Here is a 19,012-nt window from a genome sequence, read left to right on the forward strand (position 1 = left end):
ACCTCACCTGCATTCTCTCCTCCAGCTCTCCTGGCAACTCTGTGAGAGACTTCATGTCCTGATTCCCATTTGATAGAAATGGGAACACAATGAGGTAACTTGGATGACCATGTAGCTTTGAAATGAGAATTAAAGCCACGATTTCAACTGGGATTTCCCTAAGTTGGGAGTATTCACTCTTACCTCTGTGCTGTACTTCTTTGCATTTTCACAGAAACCTCTCTTTAGATTTCTGCAGGGTGGTAGGTCACACGAGGAAGCTCTAGAGGTTTCAGTTGATTGTGAGCTCCCATGGGCCTCCTGTAAAAGGGCAGCCAAACAAGCATGGCCTCAGGCTGATTTAGGGGAAGTGCAGGATGCAGAGGCCAGGAGGAAGTCCTCTAGACACTGTTTTTTTTGCCCAACTTTGCCCTGGACACCTTCTCTGTGCCAGGCCAGGTGCTGACACCACCACTGGGAGCAGCTGGAGACGGCCCCCCATCCCTGTGACACATCTCCTGGTTAGGACCTGTTCTGGACCCCGCATCTCACCTGCAACACATCAGAGTAGAATGTCCTAGCTGACGGAGGAGCTGGGAGCAGAGCTGTGTGATAAACTGCTGAAGACATGGACTTCAGCATTGGGTAGAGAATAGACATTTGCTGTGGTTTTAGAGACCAGAAGAATAGATGATAGTGTAGTTTCAGTTCAATAAAATTTAAGGAAGGAGTTCTCATAGTTAAAAGGGGTTCAGAATGAAATAGATACTTGGAGGTGGCTGGCTCCTCACTGTTGAAGTGCCATAGCAATTGCTGGGTCACTGTCTGTGGGGACACAGTGTCCATTCTTAAGGGAATTTGGGGCATTGGGTGAGACTTAAATGCACTACAAAAGCTGGCTTCTCATTCCTAAGACAGTGTGATCTCACTCTTTTTAGTTTACTTGGTAAAGGTCAGTTTTTAACTCCCTTTTCTATTTCAGAGCCGGCGGTTAGATACTGAAGAATTAAGTTTGCCAGATATTTCTGCAGAAATCGCTGAGAAAATGGCTACGTTTCATGGTATGAAAATGCCATTCAATAAGGAACCAAAATGGCTTTTTGGCACAATGGAAAAGTAAGTGGTGAAATCACTTGGTCCTAATGTAGTTTTACAGTGGTGGCTCCTAGAAGTACCAGAGTGAGCAACTAGGTCTTCCTAGTTCACTGAAATGCAGAGTGTCAGCTGGTGATACTTGTCTCATAAGTAAGTCTTTCTTACATATAAAAGTCAATTCCTAAACCAAGAAAGAAGGCTTATACAAAAATGCTATTGAACGGGTGAAGGGGCAGAAAGTCACCTTCCTAGAATGCCACGAACCCCCAAGGCCGCTCATCTCCCTCAGTCGTGGCAGCCAGAGGGGTCCCGCTGGCATTGGGACTGCGCTGGGATTGAATGTTTAACCAAAGCCCCAAGAACAACAAGCCTTGGTGAATTGACAGTGATTCTTTGTTCTGTTCTTTTTTTAAAAAAAAATTTAATAGATATCTAAATGAAGTTCTGAGAATTAAATTTACTGAGGAATCCAGAATTAAAAAGCTCCACAAATTGCTCAGTTACAATCTGCCATTGGAACTGGAAAACCTGAGGTGAGTTTTCCTTCTATTTCCTGACTTTAAATATTCTTAGTCACTAAAACTGTTGTCAGTAAACATTGATTGAGCTTGCCTTATGTCTGGCATTTTACATTGATTTTACAGGATGAAATTAAGCAGATAAGTTTTGTCATCTGGAATTATGGTTCTCTAGAGGACTAGAGATTATAGACTCTATGTACTAGAGGCCCACACGTGGCCAGTTTGTGAAAGTTCCATAGAGAAGGGAAATGTCGAAGGAGTGGCTTGATGGCCAGGGCAGTAGAGTGTCTAGCGGGGTGGATTTTCTCTGGTGGGGAGAAGGGAGTAAGGGCAGGCTGGGGAGTGTGAGAAAAATCCCTCTTCCTTACAGTTCAACCTTGGCTTTTGTGAGAAACAGAATCTTCCTGCTGATCTCTGAAGCAAGGCCATCCTTGTCCTCAGAGTGATGCTGCATGCAGGCCACTCACATCTGTACACTAACAAGTATTTACACCATTTTTTGTTTGTTTGTTTAATAAGACGGAGTCTCGCTTTGTTGCCAGGCTGGAGTGCAGTGGCGCGATCTCGGCTCACTGCAACCTCCCCCTCCCGGGTTCAAGTGATTCTCCTGCCTCAGCCTCCCAAGTAGCTGGGACTACAGGTACACGCCACCACACCCAGCTAATTTTTGTATTCTTAGTGGAGACGGGGTTTCACCATGTTGGTCAGAGTGGTCTTGATCTCTTGACCTCGTGATCTGCCCACCTCAGCCTCCCAAAGTGCTGGGATTACAGATGTGAGCCACCACACCCAGCCATAAGTATTTACACCTTTAATTACTCAGGTATATGCCTCCTCTGCTAGGCTTGATGATCGCTGCCGAGGGAAAACAAGTAAACAAATAAAATAATGTCAAATTGTGATAAGTGCTGTGACAGAAGCATAGACCAAAGTAGGCCGTTAGTCTGCATAGGAGGACCTGCTTGGGTCACTGGTAAGAGAAGGGCCGTCTAAGGGGGTGCTGTACAAGCTGAGACCAGCAGAGAAAGGGGCTCCAGGAGGAAGTGGCACATGCAGAGGGTCCTCCCGGGGAAGAGCTGAGTGCAGAGGGCCTGTGGGGGTTTCAGGCGGGAGCTGCTGTGGAGTTGTTGCTGTGGAGCTGTTGTGGAATTCTGACACAGTTGTCAGAATTCAGATCACAGATACTACTCCCAAACTGTGTGTTGCTTTGGAGCACGAATTTGGTGCTGGCCATGTGGAGAAGGCAAGACGGTGTGCAGCTGACTGAAAAGCTTGATAGGTAACAGTGAAACCTTTCTTTTCAGATCATTGCTTGAATCTACTCCATCTCCAGTTGTATTTTGTCATAATGACTGTCAAGAAGGTAAGAATTGCTATGTTCTGTTACAGATGAGGTTTGTGTGTATACTTAGAAAATTACTGGCAGTGTGTCTAAAAAATGCCAGGTAGCATCAAGAGTATATTAGGTATATTAAATTATGATACAACCAGACAGTGAGGTTTTGTATTACTTTTTTAGCATATGAGGCCAGGCACAGTGTCTCATGTCTGTAATCCAAGCACTTTGGGAGGCCAAGGTGGGAGGATTGCTTGAGCCCAAGAGTTCTAGACCAGCCTAGGCAGCATAGCAAGACCCCATCTCTACAAAAAATTAAAAAATTAGCCAGGCATAGTGATGTGCACCTGTAGTCCCAGCTACTTGGTAAGCTGAGGCCGGAGGATGGCTTGAGCCTGGGATTTCAAGGCTATACTATATATATAGTATATATATATATATACACTATATATATATAATACATATATGTATATGTATTACATGGAAGAAATCCGAAAGAATATTCACTAAACTTGGGAATTGGGATACAGAACTTAAACTTTCTAAGTCACATGTTACTTTTTCAGTGTTTAACTCCTTATAGTAAACATATATGATTTTTTTTAACCTGAAAAAGCAATAAAAGAACAAGATCCACTGCCTACCCCATTCAGTCCTGGGCCCTTCCCTTCTGCATCACATAGCGTAGTGTTGCTTATTGCAACACGTGTAATCCTAACACCTTCTCTCCTAGTATCAGTGCACTGTGCTATTAATTACTTTGGGCTTCTCTGCTTTGAAAACATGACAGTGATATGTTCCTTACTGTAACAAAATTTCATCCCACGCAATTGCACATTGAATAGTCTCATCAGAGGCCCCCCACTATGCAGCTCCCACTGGTGCTACTGACATGGCCTTGCTCTGCCTTGACCTTGCCTCCCCCAGTCACAGTAGTTCAGGTCACACCTTGAGCCCTTCTTTGCCAGGCTCAGCAGTTTGCTTTTAATCCTGAAAACGATCTCTCATGAAGACCCGTCATCCATAAGCCATTCATTTGAGCCAAATTACCTTTTACTAATTAGCTGCTTGTAGCTGGCTAACTCAAGTCAAGGAGAGTATAGACATTACAGCTACAGCTTTGTGTATTATCCTTGCCCTTCTGGTGGTGAGGGGGTGATAAATGGCACAGACATCACTAGAGAGAGGGGACTGGAGGAGATCAGCTGCGTTGATGATGGCAAAGTGTAGGAGGGATCGAAGAGGTAACAGGTGTACATTAATTTTGTTCTGCTACTTTGGGTGTCTGCCTCCAATTTGCCTTTTTTTTTTTTTTTTTTTGAGACTATTACTGTGTCACCCAGCCTAGTGTGCAGTAGCGCAATCAAGGCTCCACGTAGCCTTAGCTTCTTGGGATTAAGTGATCCTTCTACCTTAGCCTCCCGAATAGTTGGGATCACAGGCACACACGACTACGCCTGGCTAATAATTCATGGAGATGGAGTCTCTCTGTGTTTCCCAGGCTGGTCTTAAACTCCTGGACTCTAGTGATCCTCCCACCTCCACCTCCCAAAGTGCTGTGATTACAAGTGTGAGCCAATCACGTTTTCTGGTCTCCAGTTTATGTTGTAATTGCTACCCTAAATGGAAAAAGTATGCTGAAGAACCTAGACACTATACCTCCACTAGAAATCCTGGGGAGAGAGAGCAGCTGAAAACCTAGCAAAGGTTGGCTCACTGGTGCCAGCCCCAGGATGTCGGAGATGCTGAACGTCATGTCTAGTGTGGGGATATCAGGAATGTAGGCCTGCAGAGCCAGGCTGATGGCCGACCAACTCCTGACCCAGAATCCAACAGTAAAGGAAATAGTGGTGTAGGAATGCTGCCTGTGGTCTCGTTGGGAAGGAAAAGCAGGCAAGAACAAAGCAGGGCATCCCGTGTGGCAGCGGAGCTCTTCCTTGCCTTTCTTACTGGAGGGCACTCCCGCAGCTTCCCAGCTGGGGTGCTGCAGCCAGCTGGAGACAGCAAACCAAGTCCCAGGGCTGCTGAGGGTGGTATTTGGCTAGCCTGAGCTCCTGCATGCCACCATACAGAACATTTGGGAAGTACTCTTCTGACAGCAGAGCAAGAGACCAGGCTTTGTTCCATAGTGAGCCTGGGGGTCCGGTGGGGACTAGGGCTATGAGCAGGGGTTGTTATGGCCAGGTGGGTCAGGAGCCTCCGTGCACAGGGGTAGGCCTCCCGTGAGCACTTCTACGCTGTGTCTAGGCCCTGGTGATGTCCACAGACCAAAAGCCACATTCAGCTAGGATTCCCTAAGGGATCAGATCCATTCTCTCGGCTCTGCTGTTCAAGGACTTGAACCTTCTATTGTAAAACATAAGCCATGTTATCCAAACCTTTTGCAGGTAATATCTTGTTGCTGGAAGGCCAAGAGAATTCTGAAAAACAGAAACTGATGCTCATTGACTTCGAATACAGCAGTTACAATTACAGGTAATATGTTACAGTCCAGTGTTTCCATCTCAATATTGTTTTATCATTATGATATACTTAATTAACAGTTATTAGAGAAAATAAGTCAAAACGCCACCCTGAGTTGCAAGCTGCTTCACCTGGAATCAGTGGCTTCTTGTCCAGTGGCCCGTGATGGTTGTGGTAAAGTGGCACGGCCCTCCTTGTTCCTAGCAGACAGCGCTAGTTGGGGACAGCCATGCCATTCAGCCAGACTTTGGCATTTTCTTTTGGCTTCAGAGATTATTTTCTTCTCATAAATCCTGGTTGAGGAGACACATTGTTTTGGAGTTGTGGTTCAGGTGCACCTGTATAGCTTTAGTCAGCTGTGATGCTGACAACCATCTGTTGGCTGTCTCTGTCATTAAAGCAGTTACAGTCCTGCTCCCTCAGCAAGTCCAGATGGCAACAGGAGTGGCATGCTCGGAACTCAGCCTTTCTTTCTTCTGCAGTCAGGGAGCCGCCAGGCATATGGTTTGCCTCATTCTGTGCACTGTCTTATCTCTTATTTCAGGGGATTCGACATTGGAAATCACTTCTGTGAGTGGATGTATGATTATAGCTATGAAAAGTACCCTTTTTTCAGAGCAAACATCCGGAAGTATCCCACCAAGAAACAACAGGTAGGAGATGAGTTTTTGTATACTTGATAGGAAAATTACATCAATTTCATCCAGTTAGAATTACATCTTCTTTTTTATTTTTTGAGACAGGGTCTCACTCTGTTTCCCAGACTGGAGTACAGATCGCAGTAGTGCAATCATGGCTCCCTGTACCTTTGACCTCCTGCGCTCAGGTGATCCTCTCGCCTCAGCCTCCCAAGGAGGTGGGACCACAGGCGCATGCCACCACGCTCAGCTAATTGTATTTTTTGTAGAGATGGAGTTTCACCAAGTTGCCCAGGCTGGTCTCAAACTCCTGGGCTCAAGTGATTTTCCTGCCTCAGCCTCCCAAACTGCTGGGATTACAGTTGTGAGCTACCACCCCTGCCCTACATCTTCATTTTTAAAGTTAACCTTTTAAAGTTTGGTTTATGTTAAAAAATGTTATTTTGTTTCTGTTAAATGTAGACACAAATTTGACCTTTTAGTCCAGCTTATTAAAAATCTCTGTGTCAGAGATACTTACATTCAGAGAAGAGCTTTAGCATCCTTTGTAGTTCCTTCTAGTGTTTTCTGAAAAACCCAGCCTTGATTCCGCTTTCTGGCCATCTTTTTGGCGATCACTGACCTTTTTCTATTCATTTCACACTGTGGAGAGAGAAGTAATCTTTCGGGCACCAGGGTTTAGTAATGGAAGGAAATGTCTTTGGTGTTAACAGTTCCCTTTCCTGTCCTGAATGATGGGAGGAGGCTGGTAATTGTGTGGAGAATAGTTCTCATGGGAGTTTCCTCCTGGGATCTTTCTCTCCCATTCCTCAGCCCAGCACTGAAGCCTTGGTAGCGGTGCTGAAGTTGAGTAGGACTGGGAGGGTGCACCAAGGCTGCCTCCAAAATAATGGTCTCCAGTTTTAAGTGCTACTCTAAATGGGAAAAGTATGCTGAAGAGCCTAGACACTGTATCTCCACTAGAAATCCTGGGGAGAGAGAGCAGCTGAAAACCTAGCAAAGGTTGGCTCACTGGTGCCAGCCCAGGATGTCGGAGATGCTGAACATCATGTCGAGTGTGTGTCTCCCAGTATGTCACAGTAGATGCATATGCTTCGTGACAGCTATTGACAGTCTGTTTTAACCATCATTGATCCTAACACAATTACTTTTTTTTAAGCTCCATTTTATTTCCAGTTACTTGCCTGCATTCCAAAATGACTTTGAAAACCTCAGTACTGAAGAAAAATCCATTATAGAAGAAGAAATGTTGCTTGAAGTCAATAGGTAACGTTTTTCCTTTTTTGATTTGTAAAGATAGCGTTCCTCTTTATAGACTATATTTGGGATGCTTCCTTGCAATTATGAGTATTTTAGAGCTTCTTTTTTTGTTTTTGTTTTTGTTTTTGAGACAGAGTCTTGCTCTGTCACGTAGGCTGGAGTGCAGTGGCGCAATTTTGGCTCACTGCAACCTCAGCCTCCCAGGTTCAAGCAGTTCTCCTGTCTCAGCCTCCCAAGTAGCTGGGAGTACAGGGGCCTGCCACCATGTCCAGCTAATTTTTGTATTTTTTAGTAGAGATGGGGTTTTTGCCATGTTGGCCAGGCTGGTCTTGGACTCCTGACCTCTGGTGATCCACCCACCTCAGCCTCCCATGCTGGGATTACAGGTGTGAGCCACCGCGCCCGACCTAGGAGCTTCTTTTTAATTGTACATCTTTAGGACTTGCCCTTTGTCAAAAATAGAATTTGCTACTTCTCCATTGTGGCTGAGACTATGCAGAACTTTCAGATCTGAGCATACAGCAGGCAGAGTATATTAGTCTGTTCTCACATGGCTACAAAGATACTACCTGAGACTGGGTAATTTATAAAGAAAGGAGGTTTAATTAACTCACAGTTCTGCATGGCCAGGAAGGCCTCAGGAAACTTACAATCATAGCAGAAGGCAAAGGGGAAGCAAGGCACTTCTTACATGGCGCCAGGAGAGAGAGGGGCAGAGAGACAGAGAAGAAGGTTGAACTACCAAACACTTTTAAAACCATCAGATCTCATGAGAACCCCCTCACTATTGGGAGGACAGCATGGGGGAAACCACCCCCATGATCCGGTTACCTCCTACCAGTCCCTCCCTCCACACATGGGGATTACAATTAAAGATGAGATTTGGGTGGGGAGACAGAGACAAACCATATCACAAGAAGAGGTCCCGTGTCCAAGAAGGATCAGGACACTTTGTGACATTCTGAACTGTCATCCAGACACAACAACCCAGCCATACAGGGTTGCTGCCACCCAGGGCCTACAGAATTTTTTTTCTTCTTTTTTGAGATGGGATGTTGCTCTGTCACCCAGATTGGAGTGCAGCAATGCGATCATGGCTCACTGCAGCCTCTAACTCTTAGCGAGCCTCTTGCCTCAGCCTCCCAAGTAACTGGGACTACAGGCACGTGCCACCATGCCTGCCTAATTTTTGTATTTTTTTTGTAGAGACGGGGTCTTGCTCTGTTGCCCAGGCTGGTCATGAACTCCTGGGCTCAAGTGGTTCTCCTGCCTCGGCCTCCCAAAGTGCTAGGATTACAGACGTGGGCCACTGCACCTGGCCGTGCAAACTTGTCACTGATGCTTGTGGAGTGGTGGGCACCGTTTGCTGTGTTTGACTCTTCAGTTTCTCCTAGAAAATGACTAAACTCATGTTTTTTTTTTTTTTTTTTTTTTTTTTTTTTTTTTTTTTGAGACGGAGTCTCGCTCTGTCACCCAGGCTGGAGTGCAGTGGCCGGATCTCAGCTCACTGCAAGCTCCGCCTCCCGGGTTCACGCCATTCTCCTGCCTCAGCCTCCCGAGTAGCTGGGACTACAGGCGCCTGCCACCTCGCCCGGCTAAGTTTTTGTATTTTTAGTAGAGACGGGGTTTCACTGTGTTAGCCAGGATGGTCTCGATCTCCTGACCTCGTGATCCGCCCGTCTCGGCCTCCCAAAGTGCTGGGATTACAGGCTTGAGCCACCGCGCCCGGCCTAAACTCATGTTTATCAGTTTTAAGTCTTGCTTTTTACTGTTTTTTCAAGTTTTCAAAGCAGGGTCCTGAAACTTGCAGATTCTGCAAAGGTCTAGACCACTATTTGTCCATCTCTTTAGTCAAGAGGCCTGTGGGTTGTTCCTATTATTTGGGGTCTCCTGTGACGTTATTTGGTAAAATTGCTGTTGAAGTCACTGTGGCCCACCTCATCTTTCCACTGCACTTACCACAGTCATCTCCTCATGGCCTCCAGAGTGCTCACCCCCCACACTAAGTGTGATGTCACATCTGCCTACCTGCCGCGCCCCACCACAGTGTACATTATCTCTTTCTGTTTCTTGAACTGGTGGAAATAGAAAAAGGTAGATGAAGGAGAACCCAGACAGAAAGGGTAGCACAAGGGACTCTAGTGGGCTGAGGACCACAGGATGAACAGAGAGTAGGGTTGGAGGATACTAGAGCAGGCACTCCTAAATTTGAGCTTTATCTTCATGTAGATGAACCCTCAGGGTATCGTTTGAGGAGAAACTTGGATTCGCAGTGACTTGGAGGCTTGGTATGGCCTAGAGATGGTGACGTGGCTCACACTCTCTCATCTGCTCTTTTCACTTCTGTGTGACAGGAGGGGATGGGACAAGGATGGGATTTAGAAGTCTCTTGCTCAAGGAGTGAGAGCTTCATCCCGCGTCCAGCAAAGGGCTGCCTCTTGGTTGCTGATGCTGTGCACCCTCCCTTGTAGCAGGCTTGCTTTATTTTCTGCCAGCATAGCCACCCAGGCCTTCACCTGCACCCTGTGAATGTGAATATATTCACCCTGTGAATATATTATGGCCAAGTGGCATTGACATGTGCCATGGCCAGACCAGCTGTGTGTGTTCATACTCACCAGTGCACCTGTCACTAGCAGATGAAGGAAGGGTGTGGGAGTGGTATTCCCATTTTTCTTAGTTAGTCCCATGGAATATAGACCCATGATTTGCCAACACCAACTAGGTTTGCATCCACACAAGTTAAAATGTCCATCTGGCATGAAATCATTTCATCAGTCCTGTAACTGATACTGTATGTCTCATATGTGTTTCTTGCTTTTATCATTCCAGGTTTGCCCTTGCATCTCATTTCCTCTGGGGACTTTGGTCCATTGTACAGGCCAAGATTTCATCTATTGAATTTGGGTACATGGTATGTTTTAGCAGCGTTTTTTTTTTTCCATCCTACTCCCGGGTAAAAATGCTATAGTATTTGTGAATGCTTGGCAGCAAATGACCATTCCTTACAGAGGGTTCTCTGTCTCCCCAAGTACCCGAATGTGGTGACCTGGTGGCATCAGGACAGTGTGGCTCAGCCCAGGAAGCCAGGAGAGAAGCCGCTGTCACTGATGCCGTGGTTGCCTTTGGAGGTTGCCCTCACTTCCAGGCCAGCAGACCTTGCCTCCCCGGCTTCAGAGAAGGGCCAGGTAGTCCTGCAATCCTGATGGGGAATGTAGGCATCTGCACCCTGGAGGTCCAGCTGTGACCTCAATCCCTTCTGACACAGGGGACAGTAAGTGAAGAAGAGTGGGTGGCTCTTGCCTGTGCTGTGGAAGGTTTTATTTCTCGGGTACCACTTCATTCTCCAGCCTGTAGTGCCCAACTTTGGGTTGGAAGCTGGTAATTACTGAATTAGACCTCCTGTTTTTCACAGGCATGTTTGTAACCAAGCTAGGCTGTCATTTACTTTTAACCTTAAGAATTGTCAGCTGGGTGCAGTGGCTCACACCTGTAATCCCAGCACTTTGGGAGGCTGAGGTGGGCAGATCACCTGAGGTCAGGAGTTTGAGACCATCCTGGCCAACGTGGAGAAACCCCATCTCTACTAAAAATACAAAAATTAGCATGCGTGGTGGCGGGCATCTGTAATCTCGCCTGCTCAGGAGGCTGAGGCAGGAGAATGCTTGAACCCAGGAGGCGGAGGCTTCAGTGAGCTGAAATCATGCCACTGCACTCCAGCTTGGGTTACAGAGCAAGATTCTGTCTCAAAAAAAAAAAAAAAAAAAAAAAGAACTGTCATTGATACAGAAATAGAAAGGGTTTTTTTTTTGTTTTTTGGTTTTTGGTTTTTTTTTTTTTTGAGGCGGAGTCTCGCTCTGTCGCCCAGGCCGGAGTGCAGTGGCCGGATCTCGGCTCACTGCAAGCTCCGCCTCCCGGATTTACGCCATTCTCCTGCCTCAGCCTCCCGAGTAGCTGGGACTACAGGCGCCCGCCACCTCGCCCGGCTAGTTTTTTGTATTTTTTAGTAGAGACGGGGTTTCACTGTGTTAGCCAGGATGGTCTCGATCTCCTGACCTCGTGATCCACCCATCTCGGCCTCCCAAAGTGCTGGGATTACAGGCTTGAGCCACCGCGCCCGGCCGAAATAGAAAGTATTTTTAACCATCAGACAAACCTTTCTGTTGTTCCATAGTGAATGAATGTTGGTGAGTTGTCTTGGGGTGGGAGACAACACAAATGTCTACAGTCTAGTGAGCTGCCTTCCTTCGGGACAGGGATGGGACTAGTTCATTTTGTCGTCCTCAGTTTTATACTAGAATGATTTCTACTTCTAGGCAGAAGGTTTGGTAATGCAAAGATGATGTTAGGTAAAAGAAAGGGACATTGGATTTTTAAAGCAGATTTGAGTCATGGTCAAATGATACTGTAAGACAAAGCATACTTCGTAACAAGGAATATTACTAGAGATAAGGGCATTTTGTGATAATAAAGGCATCAGTACATCCAGAGGACATTAAAAATCCTTGTCTTGCTTCAAAAGACATGATGTTAAAACTGACAAAAGTGAAAGAAGAAACTAGCAGATTCATGATTAAAGTTGGAGATCTCGGCCGGATGTGGTGGCTCATGCCTGTAATCCCAGCACTTTGGGAGGCCGAGGCAGGTGGATCACTTGAGGTCAGGAGTTCGAGACCAGCCTGACCAACATGGTGAAACCCTGTCTCTACTAAAAATACAAAAATTAGCTGGGCATGGTGGCAAATGCCTGTAATCCCAGCTACTTAGGGAGGCTGAGGCAGGAGAATCACTTGAACCCGGGAAGCGGAGTTTGCAGTGAGCTGAGATGGCACCATTGCACTCCAACCTGGGCAATAAGAGCGAAACTCTATCTCAAAAAGAAAAACAAAACAAACGTAGGAGATCTCACCACTCCTCTTCTGTGATTAGAACAAGGAAGAACACACACAGAAGGAGAGAGAGGGCCTGACAACTCTCCCTGCCAGCCTGGCCTCGTGCATGTTCATTAAACCCACCAGCAACTGCAGAGTGCACGTTATTTTCAAATGAATATGGAATATTCCTCAAGATAGACCATATGCTGGGCCATCAAACAGGTCTTGATAAATTCAAAGGGAATGAAGTAATACCGAATATGTTCTCAGTGAAATTTAAGTGGAAATCAACAACAAAAGATATCTAGAAAATTCTCAATTATTTGGAAATTAAACAATACATTTCTAAATAAACCCTGGGTCAAAGAAATTAAAAAGAAAATGAGAAATTTTTTTTTTTTTTTTTTTTTTTTTGAGACGGAGTCTGGCTCTGTCGCCCGGGCTAGAGTGCAGTGGCCGGATCTCAGCTCACTGCAAGCTCCGCCCCCCGGGTTTACGCCATTCTCCTGCCTCAGCCTCCCGAGTAGCTGGGACTACAGGCGCCCGCCGCCTCGCCCGGCTAGTTTTTTGTATTTTTTAGTAGAGACGGGGTTTCACCGTGTTCGCCAGGATGGTCTCGATCTCCTGACCTCGTGATCCGCCCGTCTCGGCCTCCCAAAGTGCTGGGATTACAGGCTTGAGCCACCGCGCCCGGCCGAGAAAATATTTTACACTGAATTATAATGAAAACATAGCATGTCAGTATTTGTGGGATATACATAAAGCAGTATTTAGAAACTTATGGCTTTGTAGCTTAAATGTTTATATTACATAAGAAGAAATATTACACAAAATCCCTATCAAAACATTGGCAAAAATTAAATCCATTAACATATGTAGAAGGATATTATAGCCAAGTGGCATTTATCCCTGGAATGTAAGGCTGGTTTGTATTTGAAAAAATCAGTTCATATAATTCTTCGTATTAACAGAATGAAGGTGAAAAACCATATGATTATTTCAGGAACCACAGGAAAAAGAACTTGTCAAGATCCAATGTGATTTAAAAAAATCTCAGCAAACTAGGACTAGAGGGGATGTTCCTCAGCCAAATAAAGGCATGTATGAAAAACCCACAGCCAGCCAGGTGCAGTGGCTCATGCCTATAGTCCCAGCACATTGGGAGGCCAAGGCAAGTGGATCACCTGAGGTTGGGAGTTCGAGACCAGCCTGACCAACATGGAGAAACGCCGTCTCTACTACAAATACAAAATTAGCGTGTGGTGGCACACGCCTGTAATCCCAGCTACTTGGGAGACAGGCAGGAGAATCGCTTGAGTCCGGGAGGCAGAGGTTGCAGAGAGCCGAGATCACGCCACTGCACTCCAGCCTGGGAAACAGAGCAAGACCCCATCTCAAAAACAAAACAAAACAAATCAGATGGAACAGAATATAGTGCCCAGAAATAGATCCATATGTATATAATCACCTGGTACTCAACAGAAAGGCCAAGGTAATTTAAGAGGGAAAGGATTATATTTTCAAAAAACGATGCAAGAACATTTGAAGAGTCCTATGGAGAAAAAACTGAACCTGATTCCGTGCCATAAACAGCAGTCAACTTGAAACAGGTAACAGACCTAAATGTGAAGGCTAAAACTATTAAGTTTCTGTGAGAAAACACAAGAGAAAAGCTTAGTGACCTAGGCCGGGCGCGGTGGCTCACGCCTGTAATCCCAGCACTTCGGGAGGCTGAGGCGGGCAGATCACAAGGTCAGGAGATTGAGACCATCCTGGCTAACACGGTGAAAACCCGTCTCTACTGAAAATACAAAAAATTAGCCGGGCCTGGTGGCAGGCGCCTGTAGTCCCAGCTGCTCAGGAGGCTGAGGCAGTAGAATGGCGTGAACCTGGGAGGCGGAGCTTGCAGTGAGCAGAGGTTGCGCCACTGCACTCCAGCCTGGGGGACAGAGCGAGACTCTGTCTCCAAAAAAAAAAAAGCTTACTGACTTAAGCACAGATTTATTGGGTTACATAAAGCACTAGCCATAAAAGAGGAAAAAATAGAGTAAGTTGCTGTGAGCAGGAAACACATAAAAACCAAAGTGCTTTTTCCCATTCCTTTCATCAGCAACAATCATCACCACAGAAGACTAAAGTCGGGGGGCGGTTCTCCCCCCCTCACAAACAAGCAATCAGTTCTGGAGTGGATAGCAGATGGGTGTCCTCCAATTCCATTACGACACTGTCTACCTGGGGAGAGAATCAGACCCCACAGGTTGAGGGCTGAGACCTTAAGACTGCCCTCCACTTCTGACACCAGTTGCAAGTCCAGGCCTCTGGAATTTCTGACCAACCAGCCATATGTTGGGGTTCCCATGTTCCCCTCCTTGGGTTCAATTAATTTGCTAGAGCGGCGGACAGAACTCAGGGAAACATGTAAGTTTACCGGTGTATTTTTTTTTTTAAGACGGGGTCTCACTGTATTGCCCAGGCTGTCTCCAACTTCTGGACTCAAGTGATCCTCTTGCCTCAGCCTTCCAAGTAGCTGGGACTACAGACATTCCGCCACCATGCTTAGCTAACAAAGGGTATTTTAAGGGTGAAGAGATACATAGGTGGGGTGAGGTCTGAAAGGATTCTGAGCACAGGAGCTTCTGTCCCTGCGGGTGGGTTGGGGAACTCATTCTTGTTCACCTTCCTGTCAGCCTCCACCTGCGGTTCTCTAGAAACTCCCCAAACCCTGTCCTCTTGGGCATTTTATGGAAATGTCATTGGATAGGTATGATTGAAACATGGACAACCATGTTGAAATGTGATTGGACCAAAAAAGGTGTGATCTAAACCCGGCAAGGCCTGACCAGGTTCTTCGGGCCTCTTTGCACAGCGTTCCTTATCCCAGGGTATGAGGCAGGACCCTCTCTGGAATAAGAGTCTTATGACCCACAGTCAGATCAGAGTCTAGCTTTGGGCAGGTGAAAGGACGGCAGAAGGTCAGAGAGGGAGATTCTGTTTACTGTAGTAAGGGCTATGGGAGTTATGAGACAGGGACCAGCTACAAAAACACTCGTATATATCATCACAGTTGGACTTCATCAAAATGAAAAACTCTTTGAACGATATCATGGAGAAAATGAAAAGGCAAGCCACAGACTGGGAGAAAATAGTACAAATGTATATTTAATAAAGGATTCATATTTAGGATATATAAAGAACTCATAACTCAGCCAGAAACCAAACAGCCTGCATTATTATTATTATTATTATTATTATTATTATTATTATTATTTCGAGATGGAGTTTCGCTCTTGTTGCCCAGGCTGGAGTTCAATGGCACGATCTTGGCTCACCACAACCTCTGCCTCCTGGGTTCAAATGATTCTCCTGCCTCAGCCTCCCGAGTAGCTGGGATTACAGGCATGCACCACCACACCCGGCTAATTTTGTTTTTGTATTTTTAGTAGAGACGGGGTTTCTTTGTGTTGGTCAGGCTGGTCTCCAACTTCTAACCTCAGGTGATCCGCCCGCCTTGGCCTCCCAAAGTACTGGGAAAACAGGCGTGAGCCACCACACCCAGTCTCAGCCTGCTTTATAAATGGATAGAAGATTTGGACACTTAAGAGAAACACATGGCCAGTAAGAATCTTTTCATGTGTTTCATATAATTAGTCATTAAAGAAATATGAATCAAAGCCTCATTGCGATACCCTACACACCCACAGTGATGGCTAAAACTTGAAAGAACTGACAGTCTCAAATGTTGGCGAGCAGATAGAGCAATGGGAATGCGCGTGCACTGCTGCTGGGAATGCAGTCTGCGACAGCCGGCGTGAAGATGCATGCGTTAGACCACCCAGCAGCCCTCCTGGGGAATTTTTCCAGAACAAATGAAAACAGATTCCACACCAAGACTTGCACTCAAACGCTCATAGCAACTTCATTTGTTTGTTTGTTTTTGAGACAGAGTCTCACTCTGTTGCCCAGGCAGGAGTGCAGTGGCCCAATCTTGCCTCACTGCAACCTCTGCCTCCTAGGTTCAAGCCATTCTCCTGCCTCAGCCTCCTGAGTAGCTGGGATTACAGGCGTGTGCCACTGCACCCAGCTAATTTTTGTATTTTTAGTAGAGGGGGTTTCTCCATATTGGCCAGGCTGGTCTTGAACTCCTGACCTCAAGTAATCTGCCGGCCTTGGCCTCCCAAAGTGTTGGGATTACAGGTGTGAGCCACCGTGCCTGGCCTGCAGCTTCATTTGTAATTGTCCCAAACTGGAAGCAGCCTCAATGCCAGTCAGCAGATGCGTGGATACTACAGTGCCAGATCCGTGTACTGAGAACACTTGGCAGTGCAAAGGAAGGTGGCACGAATGCATGACAGCATGGGCCACTCAGAGGCATCACGCTGAGAAGCTAGGCACGAGGGTACATATTGTATGGTGGCATTTATGTGCTACTCTAGGAAAGAAAAGTCCAATCCATAGTGACAAAAATTGAGTCGGTGGCTGCCTGTGGCCAACTGCAAGAGGCCCATGGGAGCTTGTAGGGATGCTGGAAACACAGGTCTCCTCCTGACTGCAGTGGTGGAGAACTGGCTGGATGCATCTGTGAAAGCCCTCCAACTGGACACTTAAAATGGGCTCATGCTTATAGAGTAGAAATTACAGCTCAGAGTTAATTTTTCAAAAAAGTGTTATTGTAATCTTCCTGGCTTCTAGAATTGCAGACTTTTAGATTAGGAGTGGGTCTTTGAGATTGTGTTGTCCTCACTGATAGACAGATGAGGGAAGAGACCCAGAAAAATATAGTGGCAGAAACAGAACACCAAGCCAGGTGTTCTCCCTTGCCTCTCAGTGTCTTTCTTAAAAGTCATGCTGCAGGAGATCCCGGGAAATAGGCAACGGGCATCCTCTTTTTTCTCCCCTTCTATTCTAGACTTGCCTATGTCCCAGGGGCCTTTTGCTCTAAAAAGTGTGTTATGTCGGTCAGCCAGTGCCCACAGCACCCAAGGTTAACAAGGTGATGAATGGTAGCAGTGCCAAGCGTGTGGATGAGACGTCCATCCTGAGAGGCAGGGCTGGGCTGGCCCATGCCTGTAAACAGGCCTCCTGAGAATGAAGGTGTGCAGGGTGGGCCAGGAGCTTGAGGAGCCTGCACCTGCGGAGCAGCCCTGCTGCACAGGCCAGTCCTGTGCTGTTGGTCTCGTGGGTCCGTGCCCTCAGCTCTTGCCAGGGGTGGGGTTTGGGGGACACATGGGCAGGGGCAGGCCAGCAGGATTCCTTGCTTCTCTTTGCTCTTTCCTAGGACTACGCCCAAGCAAGGTTTGATGCCTATTTCCACCAGAAGAGGAAGCTTGGGGTGTGACTGTGGGGAGGACTCCATCCACCTCATCACTGGACTGCATGGGGAGGCGGCGGAGCGGGGTCCTCTCTGTGCTTCGACTACTGCTCCTGTGGCAGGAGGCTTTGGGTGGCTCACTACTGAACACAGATGTTTATGATACTAAAGACTGTATTAAAATGGAGCGACATTTATTTCACCTCTTGTTTACAATTTCACTAGGACTCAGAAACGAGATTGGGAAGCAGAAATATAGTGCAATAGTGCAACATCTCTGAATCCTTTTAATCTAGAGAAGGCGTTTCATATTTGGGGGCTAAGGTTTCCAGTCAGAAAGGGCAAACAGCAAGAGTAAGCAGTGTTACTTGCAGGTACTTTGGTTAATGTTGATTTAAATTTTTTTTTTTTTCATGAATGTGCTGGTGAACACTGTGAGCAGGCTTTTGTAGATGGCGATGTGTTGTAGACGCTGCTCATTCCCAAGGGACGGCAAGTGAGCAGAGATGTACTGTGAAGTCGCCAGTCACTACTGCAAGGTAGCTTCTGCCTGGGGCCCCCAGAAGCTGCTCCTGTATCCTCTTGGTCCCATGGCTGAAGCTGGAGCAGTGGATTGCTGCCGCCTGCGTGTGGAGCACAGCTCTCCCCTCCTGCTGGGCGTGTGTGACATTGATGAATTTCACTGTACTGCGTGTGACTTCTCCCTGCCCTTCCTCCTGATGGAGTGTGCAGACAGCCGTGCATGGCCATGGGGCAGTGTGAGGACCTCCCTGTCTCCCAGCTCCCCTCCCGGGGGAGCCAGCTGATTGACCCAGCTCTTTGGGCCTCTCCTGCCCTCTGCTCTGCCTGAAGTGTGGGATCCTGTTGAGTGGGCTGGGCCGCCCCTGGGCAGGGTGAGGGAAACGCTGGCCTGGGTTCTCTGAGGGCTCAGTTTCCCGGCCCTTACCTTTCCCGATGTCCCTGACATCATCATTCTTGTGGGAGACAGCAGCCTCTATGTGGTGAACGGCGTGGATTGAGTGTAGCTGTGAAATCCATATATATGAAATGTCCCGCGGGATACAGTCTTAGCTGACTTTTTTTACTCTGAACTCTTATTTGAATTGTTTTTTGTGCATATATTTCTGCTACCACAGAGATTGTCCTATACAAATAAAATAATAAAAACCCAACCTCAAGCTGTCACCCTTGGATGTGTCCTAAATCTCAGGGAGGGCTCCTGGTACCTGAAGGAGCCCATGGACGGCTCCATCTGCACCCACCCAGTCCCTCAGTTCAGCAGTGCCCCACTGCTCTCAGCTGGCATCCCAGCAGCGTGTGACCCCATCGGCCCTCCTCCACCTCCTCTTCTTCCCTGTCACACTCTGGTTTCCCTGCTTCTAGCCCAGAAATGAAGAGCCCTGGAGGACGTTGGAGACTGGGAGCAGCGCTGGTGCCTGGGGACACTGAGTGGCTGGGCAGCGGCAGGAGGGAGGCTTTCACTATTCACCCTTCTAGAGAGTTACAGTTTTAAACAGGTGAAGCCAAACTGAATTGAA

The 19,012-nt window shown here is 46.9% G+C and overlaps 1 protein-coding gene across 10 annotated transcripts in view; it reads left to right on the top strand.

Moving 5' to 3' along the window:
- Positions 1–18,646, top strand: part of CHKA (choline kinase alpha) — a 72,932-nt gene extending 54,286 nt beyond the window's left edge. For 7 of the 10 annotated variants that reach the window (XR_012422976.1, XR_012422977.1, XM_045372259.3 and 4 more), the window contains 8 exons: positions 962–1,095; positions 1,503–1,607; positions 2,900–2,958; positions 5,319–5,406; positions 5,939–6,047; positions 7,192–7,298; positions 10,125–10,206; positions 17,442–18,646. Coding sequence is in view for 5 of the 10 variants with exons in the window: in XM_045372259.3 (XP_045228194.1) it covers positions 962–1,095; positions 1,503–1,607; positions 2,900–2,958; positions 5,319–5,406; positions 5,939–6,047; positions 7,192–7,298; positions 10,125–10,206; positions 17,442–17,501 (744 nt within the window). In the remaining 5 variants the exon portion in view is untranslated. The remainder of the gene's footprint in view (positions 1–961; positions 1,096–1,502; positions 1,608–2,899; positions 2,959–5,318; positions 5,407–5,938; positions 6,048–7,191; positions 7,299–10,124; positions 10,207–17,441) is intronic. The other 3 variants (XR_012422974.1, XR_012422978.1, XR_012422975.1) reach the window with 1 other exon arrangement.
- The last annotated feature ends 366 nt before the right edge of the window (positions 18,647–19,012 follow it).

The sequence above is a fragment of the Macaca fascicularis genome, chromosome 14, assembly GCF_037993035.2.
Source record: "Macaca fascicularis isolate 582-1 chromosome 14, T2T-MFA8v1.1".
NCBI classification, from domain to species: Eukaryota; Metazoa; Chordata; class Mammalia; order Primates; family Cercopithecidae; genus Macaca; species Macaca fascicularis.